Genomic DNA, 13890 nt, shown 5'->3' with positions numbered 1-13890 from the left:
CACTTTAACACTAATTTAGCAAAAAAAAAAAGTTTACACCTGTAAATGTGTATTTGTTGCTTTTAATGTAAAAAAGTAAAAATCATCAATTTGTTACTTTGGCCCTTATACATAGGACCGATCGATAAACAGATGGCAAAATTGCTTACTTAAACTAATAATGCATTGACATACTCATTTAAAAAAAAATTAATAAATGAAAACCATATTTCAGGCGAGATGTATATCTGTAAAGTTTTCTCTGTTCTCAAATTAGGAATAACACAAAGTTTATAAGCAGTTTCAATTTAATTGTAAAATAACAGGAACCAACAAAACAAAAGATTTCAGTTATATCATAATATGTCCAAATGGTAACTGAACTTGATAAAAGATTTTTTTTACATTTGAAAGCAGTTAAAATGCTATTACTATTTGGTGTAAAAATAAACTATGAACAAGCATTTAACCAGTTTGAATTTAATACATAATTTTACAAAATAAATATAACATTGTAATCACACAATTTTTTTTTACATACCTCTATGATGGCAGTATTTTATAAGCCATTGTTAATCCAATCATGGATAGTGATATACGTAATCATTGCATTGTGTATGTAACATTGACACCACTAGCAAGCTAGCTGAGCCTTTTGCCTACATTTATGCATCAATGCCCGTAAAGTAAATTGCCGTCTAGCCAATGTACGTACTTGCTTCAAGAAAGTATCCAGATCTATTACTTCTTTGCGTAATGCTTCACCCATATAATAAATAGCATCTTCCAATGTTGCTTCTTCTGCAAATGCATTTAAAAGTTGTGAGTACAATGGGGCAGTTGTTACAACAGCCTCATCCGCTTCAATGCCATCCTGTTCTGCAAGTCTCTCTACAGCAGCCTCCAACTCTTTTTCTTTCTCTTGAAGTGTACTTAAATTCTTCTCAAGTGTTGCTTTTTCTCGTTGCAGTCTCGTAAAGATATCTTCAAGACGAGATTTGCCTTCACATAGTTCTTGTTGTGTTCTCCTCAATGTTTCCAATTCTGCCTGTGATTGCTGGGACTGTTCATTTAACTTCCTGCGCAATTTATCAGTAACTGCCGATAATAATGAGGCTTTTATATGCTCCTCTGTGATGGTACCACCTGCTTCAGTACCAGGTCCAAAATTGGTTGTTGGTGGGTAAGGGGTGGCTGCAGGATAAGGTGTACCATTAGTACTAACTGAACCAGGGTATGGTGTGCCAAAGTTTGGATATGGTAATGGATTTGAAGTTGTGGGATAAGGAGTAGCTGTTGAATAACCTGGCTGAGGGTTAACTTGAGGATATGGATAGCCTGATGGCTGCGGCATGAATGGATCAAATGGGTACGGAGGTCGAGGCTGATTACGTGGCTTAGCGTAAACAGGAGGCAGCTCTCCAAATGCTGTTATCATCCACTGAACCAAACGTTGTAGAGTTGAACCAGATGGTGACCACTCATGTAGATAAGGTAGATAAATCTTACCATTACTGTCAACCCATTTAGATGTTTTGATAGTCATTTCAGGTGTAGGTTTTACAAAACACAACGGCGCATTTTGTGGATGAGTATCCATAAGCCAAATACTGACGGGAATATTATAGAAAGCTCCTTTGTAATTTACGGGTATCGTGCCTTCGAGATTGAGTAAATCCTTCCTAGTGCCATTATTGAACACAAAGGCTTCTAAACGATATACGAGGCTACGATACACTTGAATCAGACTAATTACTTCTCGCGCAGTGTAATCACGGTGTTTATATTTAGAAAGATATTGTTTCAACACAACTTCATCGTTTGCCATAGCGAACAAAAATTTATCTCCAAAATGTATGCACTTGTTGTAATTAAGCACTCAAATATATAGTTTTAAGAGGAAAAATGAAAATGACACACTAGCATCTTCTTGTATCTTGTATGAATTATCATCTGTTGTCTATGTCTATTGTTGTCAATTGTCGGTGAGTCACAGAGTAAATACTGTTTTATTTATAGCCTGGCATGAAAGTCGTGAAATTAATAGGGGCGACACTACTTTCCGTATGACCACCCCATAGACGATAGCAGTAATCGTATTAATACTACAATGTAATTCAGTTTTTAAAAATATTATTTACAATAAGATTATGTAGTCTGTATGTACATTTTTCATTAGCAACTATTTTAAGTAAATAAAATGTAACTTATTTCGTTCTCCTATTTAATTGAACATTTTTTTTGAATTGCTTTTTCTGATTTTACAACGGTCAAAATTAGCCAACTTTTCTTGGCCGCACAGTTCAATTCTCCGCTGGTTCGAAGAAACCGGCTTTATTTTTTACACAGTACAATGCCATTTTTCTCATAGGACTAAAATGGAAAATATAAATTAATACCTATTTTTAGGTAGAACAAACGTTCATTTGCTATTATTTAAAATACAAGATTGATACATAAACACATGCAAGCTCATCTAACATTATTACATTGGACAAAAAGTTAAAATCAACATAAAAGTATTAACATAGTTTCGACGTGCTACAGCTACATGACAACATTTTGTAAACAAACATAACTTCGTATATTTCAAAGTAAACAATCACTTTAAATTTTTGAATGGTTTATGTTGCCTTTAACATTTGAAAATCCATAATTTGAACTAAATAATTAAAAATAACCATAACTTACCTTAACTAAACATTGTTGAGATTGGAAAAAACTGATCCGGCATCGGATTCTGCGATGCCGGATCAGTTTTTTCAAATCCGAATGCCGTCTCTCAAATATTTAAATATAACCTCCCTAATAGAGCTGCAGATTGTAGTTTTTGGTCACTTAGAACACATTTACAACTACGATTATAAAATAAATGTAAAAGATCACGGAAAATTAATATTCATACCAACACTGTTCAGAATTTTGCTGTTCATTTTATGGTTAAAAGTAGTTATACTCTTTGTTAATTTTCAGTTGGCAACTTTGCCCGAATTTCGTTTTTGACATTTCTTTTTCAACGAGCTGTCAGCGTTTACGGAGCGCTTTTCGGCTCGTATTTTAAATCCGAAGTAATCTCGTTGGATTTTATATTTTAATTTGTGTAAACAAAATAGTATAACTACACAATGCCGCCTAAGTTTGACCCAAACGAAATTAAAATCGGTAAGGCCAGTGACACATTTTTTTCTATGAGTTAATAAGTGTTGTGATGTTAAGTTTATATTTTTTGTGTTTTAGTTAACTTAAGGTGTGTTGGTGGAGAAGTTGGTGCCACGTCGTCTTTGGCCCCTAAAATTGGTCCTCTTGGTCTTGTGAGTATTAAATATTATCGTGTGGGGTTCTCAACCAGTATGTTCTATCTTTCAAACATAACCTTTACGGCAATAAGACACTGAATTGTTTGTATATTATTTTAATAATAAAGATATTAAGATCTTATAATAATGCTTGTCTTGTTGTCTACATCCTGGGGGGCGCCACCCTACCAGGCGCGTCCTTCCGGTTGGCGGATGGAAGGAACCCACGACTCAGGATCGTGCTTTTAGCCCGTTCCCTGTCGTGGCTACTCCGAATGTCCAATAAGGAGTCGCGGACCAGGCCATGTGTTTTTTGAGAAATTTTGCATGTTACGATAATAATTGAATTATTAATTTTGTGTTCTTCAGTCTCCTAAAAAGGTTGGTGATGACATTGCTAAAGCTACCAGTGACTGGAAAGGTCTTAAGATCACAGTACAACTTGTTGTGCAAAACAGGCAAGCTCAGATTTCTGTGGTCCCGTCTGCTGCTGCCCTAATCATCAGGGCTTTGAAAGAACCTCCCCGTGACAGGAAGAAGCAAAAGAACAGTGAGTATGAATTATAATTACATAAATTTTAGTAAGCAAATAAGATAAGGTTTTATAAACTATGTATAATTTTTTTCAATTACATTTTTAAAGACGCTTTAAAACTGTCAGGCTGACCATTTTAGGTGTTTTAATGACTTGTTAAAAGTAGCTTAAGAAGGGTAGTAATAGATGGTTATTGCTATACTTTATATTGTATTTAAAAAAAAAGCTGTATGTGTTGTAAATAAACTTAAGTTATGTTTAATTTTAATTACAGTTAAACACAATGGGAATATAACATTAGAAGACATTGTAACAATTGCCAAAACAATGCGGCCACGATCAATGGCGAGAGAGCTGTCTGGCACAGTAAAGGAGATCCTCGGCACAGCACAGTCTGTTGGGTGCACCATTGATGGTAGGCCCCCACATGACCTCATTGATGACATCAACAGTGGAGCCTTAACTATTGATGAATAAATGGGACCTCTTTTGATTTTATACTTGTTTTATTTTTAATCAAAAAAGTAGTAAATGTGGAAGACATAAATTTTTTCGGATTCTTTTATGTGAATTTAGAATATGAATTTTAGAGACATCAGTACATATGTACACTATAAAAAGGACTAGCCTAACCTTTTAAAAAACCCGATTGACATCCTCTAAAAAATGAAATGGGGCCTGTGGGCCTGATTAATCTATTTATATTGTCTGTATGAAACATTTTTTTAACTAATTCATAATTTGTAACACTTATTTTAAAATATACTCAACCAATCGGAAAGCACCTAACTCTTCAAAATCGGTTCTGCCTGCTCCGAGGCCATCACAATGGAATTTACATACATAAAACAAACACCTCTTTGTGAAAACCTAAACTTAAAAATAATAGGGTACAACTTGTTTTGGTTACCTAGTTCAAAAATGTTTAAAATTTTATAAACCCCATTCAAAATAAACGCAAAGTTCCTACATGCTCAAGAGCTCACGGTGAAAAGTGACTTAATAGTGAAAAATACTTAAAAGTGGCTTAATAGTCACCGGCTCAAAAATATCAGATCTCATAGTGTCAGCGATTCATTAAAATAGACCTCGCGCTTAAATCTTACCTTGTCCGGTGACTTGCTGATCGTAAATGTGGAGACATACAAGTTGAGCTGAGTTATGAGCCTGTTTATTGATCTGCTTCACAAATGCGAATCAAAAGCTGATTTGCAGGTATCAATTTGAGTCGAGTATTAGACTTGGATTGGGATGATATACAAAATTGTTAAATGTATCATCTAGGTGTTACGTTTTTATCAAATATAAAAATCAGTGACTTTATTATTTACAAGATAAATTGGATCCCAAAATTTTTCCCCGTGGATAATCGTTTAGGTAAGAATTTTGATTTGTTATTATGATTTCATCAATTAGAAGTTTTTTTTCCAAAATTGGTAGTTTTAAGACTTAAAAGTTAGGTAAGTTTTTTACTCTGTGACAATTCAGAAAAACTGTTCTGTTGTCAACACTGTTCCCTCCAAGCAGAAATGTCAAAATGGCGTCAACGCAGGACGCTTGGTATATTTCTTTACTTGGTTTAGCAGAACATTTCCGTACATCTAATCCTCCTGACATAAAAAGTTGTATACAGTGTTTACAAGCGGTATTTAATTTTAAACCACCCCAAAGGGTCGAAGCCAGAACTCACTTACAACTCGGAAATATTCTTTTGACACACACTAAAAACATTGACTTGGCGAGAACGCATTTAGAGCAAAGTGTAAGTTTTTTTAATTGCTTTTTTGCATATTTTGTTTAACTTAAGATGCTAGAAAATTGTTTTATTAGCCCCTAAGTTTTGATATTTTTATCGAACACAAATATCAATTTCCTTATGGGGATAACTTATAGAATGTAAACAATAATGTTGAAGTGGGTCATTTGGTGTTTTTGTTGTAGTGGTTCCTGTCACAAAGTATCAATGCTTTTGATGATGTAAAGTTCGAGGCGGCGAGTGTACTTGCCGAGTTATTTGAGCAGCAGGGCCAACCAACTCATTCAAAACCAATTCTAAGGAAGGCCATTGAGTTATCGCAACATAGCGTGTATTGGCACTGCAGATTAATTTTTCAACTTGCGGTAAGAATATTCAGATATACTTTTAGGATATTTACAGATACAATATATTATATTCCATTAATTGTTGGGTTCTGAGAGCCAAATCCTCCTGTTAAAATGTTGTTATGTCTGCTTGCAAAGATAATGAGAGGGATGATATGTTTTAAATAGAGATTTTGGTCTTCAAAACCAATGGTAAGAGATTCTTACCTTTATTCATAAGTTTATACAATGAAATTGAGTTTATAAATTGCTTACTAATTTCTTTAAAACTCATTTTCTGACAATTCTACTAAGTTTGCTAAATTAAAATTAAGCAACAAACATTACATAAACATATTTTATATGGCTTACTAATAAATACTGTTATTTTGTACTATTATTTTCAAAGTTCCACATTCTTTTTCTCTCTAAAAATTTACTTAGTTATTGATACAAGATGGCTTACTTTTACTTGCCTACCGGCCCTGCAAGACAGGTTATGATGTTATACTTACATTTCCCACTATCTTCTTAAGTATTTTAGTGTTATGTTTATTAAAATATCTTAAAGTTCTAAAAAAATACCTGAGCTTGCCTTTTAAAAGCTAGTTAATATATTCAATAAAATGTTAATTTTCACTATTGAATCTTAGTGTTATTTGTATATCATAAACTAAATTAATTAGAAAATTATAGTTGCAAAAATAAGGCACATTTTCATCCCTACTAAAATAAAATAAATATAACATAACAATATGTAATTCATGTATATGCATTTATAGGATGTGTAAAAGGTTTTTTTTTAAATATTTAGTTTTATATTTGTAGCAAATCCATGCAACCGAACGGGAATATGAAGTTGCAAGCAGCTTGTTGGGTGTTGGGGTCGACTATGCACAGCTCTCAAATGCGGCATATACCAGAGTACTGTTCTTATTGAGTAGAGTTATGGTATGTATAATTTTAAATACATCAGATCTGTATAAGCTAGAAACCTCTATAAGCGAGAGTCATTGCCTGGTACTAATGGACTACCTTCATAAGTAAGAAAGAGAAATCTTTTTAAGCAAAAAAAAAATACACCAGTCACCTGGACTCTCACTTATACATGTCCAATCCTGTAATAATAACGAAGTAACAGCCCTCAAGCCTAGTTATTCCTAAACCAGGTTTAGGCTCGGCGCCATCTACGCCCGGCCACCTCAAGCCTTATGAAACTGTAAATGCCTCTTCAAGGCAAACAGTGACTACTCAGTCACAAAAAAATTATCCATATCAACTGTATTCATCGAAAATATAGTTATTATTTTTAATAATAATGGTAACAGAGTTGCATCGTAGATCCATTGCTGATGTGTTGCCACATTATTTTTTTTATTGTGTTTTGTTTTTTTATTGTACCATTGCTGCAATGCAAAATACCATATGGCATGACTCTAACAGTTAAGTTACATAATTAATGGAATAGTATAATATTTTTCTTTACCATTCCAGTTGTTGTTAATAGACAAAAAGATACAAGAAGTGTTGCCATTGTTGAATCAAGCGGGACATCTTGTGGAATCATGGTCGGGAAGTCCACACCAGAAGGAGTACCTCAAAGTGTTCTTCCTTGTTTTACAGGTAATTATTGGTCACATAGTTGTGATAAATATGTTTTGGGCCTATGATGAAAAGTGACTCCTTTCTTCTGCAGTATGGTTTTAAGACAAGAAAACTGATAATCCAGAACAGCCAAATTTATGTCAATGAAATTTATTATAGAGATAGATTAGTCTGGATCAGCCCGTATTCTGCTAACTTATTTTTTTTTAATTGAATGTGGTCTAAGCTGTGGGTCTCAACTACAAATGTCAATTGTTGTAGGTGTGCCACTATCTAATGGCAGGACAGGTGAAGAGTGTGAAGCCATGCCTGAAGCAGCTGCAGCAGAGCATCCAGACAATCATGGCACCCACATGGCCGGATGATGATGGTGACGACACATGCTTATTTATTTATACATCTATAATTTCTTTAATCCTTGTCATATTTAGGAGTCTTGTGAGGTAAAATACTACTTTTTTTTTGATAAATACTTTGAAATACTAAGTTTCAGAGATTCCCGATTTTTTTTCTTTTTTTTTAATTTTACTGGTTTTCGTGAACCTTTCTACTTTTTTTTCTTCTGCCTAATCTTTAATTTTATTTTTATGTAGACCAAGTTGTACAAGACAGTGGAAATCACTGGTCTAAATTTTATGAATAACTAGCTTTTACCCGCGACTCCGTCCGCGCGGAATGAAATATAGAAAACGGGGTAAAAATTATCCTATGTCCGTTTCCTTGTTCTAAGCTACCTGCCCACCAATTTTCAGTCAAATCGATTCAGCCGTTCTTGAGTTATAAATAGTGTAACTAACACGACTTTCTTTTATATATATAGATTTTAAAATCATAGTTATTAAATGGCATTATGTTACAGCGGTTTGCGGTAGTGCGTCCGGTGAGTCTTTCGTGTGGATGTCGCGGCAGCAGCTGTATGTGCTGGTGTATCTCGTCACAGTGATGCACTCCGCACAGGCTGGGTACATGGACAAAGCGCACAAATACACTGAAAAGGCACTCGCACAGATCGACAAGCTTACATGTAAGTTACATTTTTCAGCTTACCTAATAAAAAAAGGACTATAGAATCATGCCAGATATGGATCTACCATATTTTAAAATTTATTTTATTAGGTTTTGGTGAACTGTTTGAATCTTACCGCCGTACTCAGAATTTTAAATGATCCCCTGGTACATTAACAACATTAACAGTGGTAGATCCCGCAACAACAATATTTGTTGGGTGCATGAATGGGCCGGGTTGACCTGTGCAATACCACGACCATACAGAAAACAGGCGTGAAGTGGAAGCCATTCCGCATACAGTCTGATGAGTGTGGTCCCGGAGGCCTAATTTTAGTCCTTTTTCCCTTCCCACCCTTATTAGGAAAGGATGGGAAGGGGAAGTGAATTTGGCGGAAGATGGGACGCATAGGAAGGAGAAATATCCTCTCTCTTTGCGTCCCCTTCTCCGTTGATTAAAGGTAGGCAAAGCGTCTGCATTTGCGGATGTCTATGGGCAACGGTCGCCTCGCTATTTCGGCGAATTCAGGTTTGCTCGTTTGCCACTTTTTGATATAAAAAAAAATAGTGTTCACTACCTTGATTTCTTTTGTGTAGCGAGTGGTTGTGAGGAGGGTAAGAGCGGGGGAGCTCGTAGCGGCGCGGTGCTTGCGTGGAGGCTGCGCATGGCGCTGGTGGAGCACTCTGCGCTCTGTCGACTCGTCACCGGCGGCAAGGCTAACGCGCTGCATGAGATTGCACGAGCTGCACATCTACTAGCAGTTGCACCTACTCGTATGTACATCAATATTACAGCACTAATATGTTTCATTCTTACTATTGTTTGGAAAGAAATTCTTAAACAAGAACAGAAACTATTCTGTGTATAATAGTTGTGGAATTTATACTATTTCTTTTTTTTTATTCAGAATTTTTTTTTGTCTGTTGTCAATTTCTTTTAAGTAATTTTTTTTTGTTACTGTTTTTTAATTTATCTTTTTGTTCGGTTTCAGCGGGAAGTGCGGCGGCGCACACACCGCAGCTGCACTGCCTGTTGGGCCTGTACGCGATGTCAATGAACTGCATGGAGGCTGCAGAGTCGCAGTTCCACACAGCTATACAAGTATGCGAGATTTTATTCACTTATTTATATTGAAATCAGTAAACAAGCCATTATTGACACCAATAGCTCATACTCAACACATTTGCAGGTTATAAAATTGAAATAAGATGATAATTTTTGCTATATATTTAACAAATTTCTTTTATATTTTCAGATGTCACAAGAACGGGACTTATGGATGTTCGCAAAACTCAACCTGGCTATTGTATACCTAAGAGGCAGGAGAGACAATGACTTGGCACAGTTGATGGAGCAGGTAACCTATCGTAAAATCAACTTTCATTGCTTCCATCAAACTTATTGTTATTAAAATAGTCTTTTATTGTATAGTATTAGATATCTACAATATATTATTGTTTAACAATTAAACATCTGTAAGTGAGGGAAGTAAGTTTTTTTGGTACTGTAGGTGCGACCGGAGGCGTTGCCTGCGTACGCGCACGGCCTTCGGGCGGCCTCGTACTACGTGTTGGGGCTGCAGGCGTTCTTCCAAGCAAGATATAATGAGGCAAAGTAAGTATAGTCTTTTAATATTATTAAATTGGACTGGACTTTGAAGGTGTATTTAACTGTGTGTTACTTTAAAAATACTTGTATTAAAACTTATTGTTACTTGATTAGATAGCATTCTTTTTAAAAATCCAGATCTAGGAGACATTATCCTTAATACAAGTGCCTTTAGTTTATTTAGGCTTTGGTATAACAAGTTAAGTTTTTTACAGACGATACCTTCGTGAGACTCTAAAGATGGCGAATGCTGAGGACTTGAACCGTCTGACATCATGTTCACTCGTGCTGCTTGGTCATATTTTCCTGTCCATAAACAACTCCCGCGAGAGCATGAACATGGTCACCCCAGCAATGCAGCTGGCCAGCAAGATACCTGATGTCCATGTGCAGCTCTGGGCCTCTGCTATACTTAAAGGTTATACTTCGTTTATATTAATACTAGCTGTTGCCCGCGACTCCGTCCACGCGGGAATAAAAAAAAGTAGTAGTAGCCTATGTGTTCTTCCAGACTATGTTTTACAGGTGTGCCAAATTTCGTCAACCCTTGAGCCGTTTCGGAGATACCTTCAAACAAACATCCATCCATCCATCTATCGATCCATCTGTCTAAAGATTCACATTTATAATATTAGTATGATTATAAAGAGGGAAGATTTGATGGTTCTGCTGTTCGTAAGCTATGTCATCCCTAGGTGACATAGACTATATATATATTTTTTTAATTTTTTTTTTTTATACCAGAAGGGGCAAACGAGCAGTGGGAACACCAAGGTGTTCAAATATATAATTAAACTTTTTTTAATTTCGCGCGGTCGGAGTCGCGGGTAACAACTTGTTTGCTGTTGTAATAAATCAAGATTTGTCTTTCATGCTTTAAATGTAAATGTAAATTACAGAAAAACTTGCATTTGTTTATATATAGTCAAATATGATTTATTTTTTGTAGACTTATACCGGCTGGCTGGTGACACTGAGCGCGAGAACGAGGCGTATCAGATGCACTGCAACTACTCGCAGGCGCTGCTCAAGGACCACTTCCAAGCGACTCAGCTGCCTCAGCACGTGCTGGTGCAGTGGACAAGTGGCCCCCCACCCGCACTGCCACCATCGCTGCCACCACCCTCCGCACTTTCCAACCCCACATAGTGGTCGGACCACTCACCCGCCCATGACACTGAGTCCTGGCCCGGGTGAGATGTAAAGCCACTGTGCGCCTTAAAGACTAACAGTGCTCTTGTATCAGTGTCGGTGATATATTGCAGTAATCAGTGTATCCATGTGTCAGTTGATTCATTGAAGTAACCAATTGTATATAGTGACGGCAACACTTAACCCACAACATGGAGTCATGGGCCAATGAGATGTAACACAGCTCCGGTGAACTTGAATAGTGCTCCTGTGTCAGTTATATATGAGTGCACCTACATGTCAGTGAATATAGGACTAGTGCACATGTTACGATATGAATTGATTGTGTTATCAAAAAACCACTTTTATAGTACATACACCAAGACAGAAAAACTTAATAGTGTGTCATCCGAAATAACCGGGTAAGTGCTTAGACATGTGAGTTATAAAATCCCCTATAGTACATACAGAGTGTTAATGTCACAACTGAATGTGTATATTCCTTTTTTGATGTAAAATTATTTCAGCAATGAAGAGTTTTATGTATTAGGATATGTGTATATTCGTAAAAGTTTTAATTCTATTAATACATTGTCTTCAGTTTGGACAGGGATCTTGAAAATGTATCAAATATTATAGATCTATAATGTTGCAATGCTTAACCATAAAATTACATTCATTTTTGTATGACTGACAAAAGGGCTTAATTAGAGTCTCACAATGAATCCATTTGCTCAACATTACATGACTACACTAAATAAGACTATAGACATAAAATGATATCTGAACTGGTGGGCATAAACTAACTAGGGTGACAAAGTGACCCAAAATGGACCTTACCCTCCGACAATGAGCCCTCACTCTATGAGCTGTCATAATTTAGTTTGGCTGAACAATGGTTCACAAAGCCTTGTCTGTCTAAATTTTCAACTATACAATTCCAAATTGACACTTTAACATTATTAATAAAGAAAGGTCACTATTATTATTACATTATATGATATTTCTACAGAAATATTATAATTTTCTGAGTTGTAAAATTTTGTCTGAACACATGATTTACAAAAATTTAAGTCTTTTTAAGACATTTCGAGCAAAGTATAGAAACATTTAATTAACTTTGTTATATAAAATCAACTTTTAAAGCTAAATTTTTTTAATACTTTTATGACAAGCAAATGCAATAAGCTTGTATAAAAAATTGCAGACACTAAGAAACAATAAAATTTTCCCTGCGAAAACGTAAATAGATACTTATTTATTTTTTAATTAAATATATCAACAATCAATATTGATTTTTTTATAAGATATTTATCTTTTATTAACTAGTCTTTAACTTAACTTTAGCTCTTTGCCCTAAGCACTCCATTTGACTATCCATGATTCAATATAATTTTGTTTCAAATTGGAAAAACTTGTGCTTAATGTAAGACATATTTATCAAAGGCTTCCCTTTAAAAGTTGGGTTTAAAAGTTATCAAAACTCATTCCTAACAATACAGTTGATGAAAAGTTTTTTCTTAACCCTTTCACGCTCAAGGGAAATATTTTTCCCTTCTACAAAAATATTTATTGATTGTTCAATTATTATTTAATCAATATTTTTTTACTGAATGTCAAAATAAAACTTATGTCCTAAGCAGCAAATGTGTTTCTGAACTAATAAAAAAAAGAACTGTGCTAAGCTATTGTAGCTAAAATATTGTGTTGTATTGGCATATTTAGTCTTACGGTCCTGTAATGGTCCGGGAGCCAGTGACAGATTTTCATGACCAATCCCCTCCCAATCGAAAATTCGTAAAATGCATAAAGGACTTATACTATGAATATTCGCGACCGTCAGCTGCGACTCCGTGGGTGGGGTGGGCAGTGGCAACCTCCCAAACATGAAGAAAAAAAAAATTTTTCAGTCATTTCCTCTCAAATAAAAATTTACCTGGTGATCGTTTATATGCTACTATTAATGAAAATTAATGTCAGCTTGCTGTATCTCGGTGGAAAGTTTGTCAGCTGGCACCTTGAAAGGTGTAACGCAACAGCATCTATGACCCACTGAAACTTATCAGCTGACGACTTTTCCCTTTACTTACAGCTAGCTGATTTTTTTAATTATTTACTAGAGTATTTTAACAATTCTCTGATAAATTTTCATCCGGGAGGAAATAACGTTTCTTAAGTATATTGTATATACTAGCGCGGATATTGTGACGACACACTTTACATTACACTAGCACAGCCAGATGACGTATAATCCACCGTGTTATGGTCAGCTGACTATGTTTTTCTTTCAAAATACAACATATACTATACTCTGATAAATTTTCAAATGAGAGGAAATGACTGAAAAAATTTTTTCTTTCTCCATGTTTGGGAGGCTGCCACTGCCCACCCCACCCACCTAGTCGCAGCTGACGGTCGCGAGTATTCATAGTATAAGTCCCTTATGCATTTTACGAAGTTTCGCTCGAGAGGAAATAATTGACAAAAAAATGCACCTGGCTCCCGGACCATAAGGGTTAAAACAAAATCTAAAAGTTATGTAAAACATGTTAATTGCAATTGGTTTGAAATTAACTGATATATGTCGAAATAAAGCTTAATAATACTGTCCTATTGTTATTTTTATATAAATTATTAGAATTGTCACT

At 35.3% G+C, this 13890-nt stretch overlaps 3 protein-coding genes across 3 annotated transcripts; 2 read left to right on the top strand and 1 right to left on the bottom strand.

Moving 5' to 3' along the window:
- Window positions 1-501: 501 nt before the first annotated feature.
- Window positions 502-1939, bottom strand: LOC106715773 (tumor susceptibility gene 101 protein). Its single transcript, XM_014509124.2, has one exon. It carries the CDS (start codon window positions 1805-1807, stop codon window positions 614-616), a length of 1194 nt encoding a protein of 397 aa, XP_014364610.1. The 5' UTR covers window positions 1808-1939; the 3' UTR covers window positions 502-613.
- Window positions 1940-2975: 1036 nt separating this feature from the next.
- Window positions 2976-4306, top strand: LOC106715777 (60S ribosomal protein L12). The gene is made up of 4 exons (XM_014509128.2): window positions 2976-3141; window positions 3217-3290; window positions 3645-3825; window positions 4085-4306. The coding sequence occupies exons 1-4, from the start codon at window positions 3105-3107 to the stop codon at window positions 4285-4287; spliced, it is 495 nt and encodes a 164-aa protein (XP_014364614.1). The 5' UTR covers window positions 2976-3104; the 3' UTR covers window positions 4288-4306.
- A 1020-nt stretch (window positions 4307-5326) lies between these two features.
- On the top strand, window positions 5327-12204 carry LOC106715775 (MAU2 chromatid cohesion factor homolog). The gene is made up of 12 exons (XM_045681493.1): window positions 5327-5572; window positions 5752-5931; window positions 6721-6843; window positions 7387-7515; window positions 7759-7867; window positions 8357-8521; window positions 9100-9276; window positions 9495-9604; window positions 9759-9860; window positions 10014-10117; window positions 10327-10529; window positions 11061-12204. Exons 1-12 carry the CDS (start codon window positions 5348-5350, stop codon window positions 11258-11260), a joined length of 1827 nt encoding a protein of 608 aa, XP_045537449.1. The 5' UTR covers window positions 5327-5347; the 3' UTR covers window positions 11261-12204.
- Window positions 12205-13890: the final 1686 nt, after the last annotated feature.

This window comes from Papilio machaon, chromosome 16 (genome assembly GCF_912999745.1).
Source record: "Papilio machaon chromosome 16, ilPapMach1.1, whole genome shotgun sequence".
Classification (NCBI taxonomy): Eukaryota; Metazoa; Arthropoda; class Insecta; order Lepidoptera; family Papilionidae; genus Papilio; species Papilio machaon.
Note: the sequence above shows the minus strand (reverse complement) of the source record. Positions and strands in the feature narration are given on the sequence as shown.

What these genes read in the sequence shown, in the direction of transcription:
- LOC106715775 (XM_045681493.1), top strand. Translation starts at nt 5,348, where the DNA reads ATGGCGTCAACGCAGGACGCTTGGTATATTTCTTTACTTGGTTTAGCA. An exon ending in GAACGCATTTAGAGCAAAGT is followed by an intron (nt 5,573 to 5,751) that starts GTAAGTTTTTTT and finishes TTTTTGTTGTAG; the next exon opens with TGGTTCCTGTCACAAAGTAT. An exon ending in GCAAGATATAATGAGGCAAA is followed by an intron (nt 10,118 to 10,326) that starts GTAAGTATAGTC and finishes AGTTTTTTACAG; the next exon opens with ACGATACCTTCGTGAGACTC.
- LOC106715777 (XM_014509128.2), top strand. Translation starts at nt 3,105, where the DNA reads ATGCCGCCTAAGTTTGACCCAAACGAAATTAAAATCG. An exon ending in CCCAAACGAAATTAAAATCG is followed by an intron (nt 3,142 to 3,216) that starts GTAAGGCCAGTG and finishes TTTGTGTTTTAG; the next exon opens with TTAACTTAAGGTGTGTTGGT. An exon ending in AAATTGGTCCTCTTGGTCTT is followed by an intron (nt 3,291 to 3,644) that starts GTGAGTATTAAA and finishes TGTGTTCTTCAG; the next exon opens with TCTCCTAAAAAGGTTGGTGA.
- LOC106715773 (XM_014509124.2), bottom strand. Translation starts at nt 1,807, where the DNA reads ATGGCAAACGATGAAGTTGTGTTGAAACAATATCTTTCTAAATATAAA.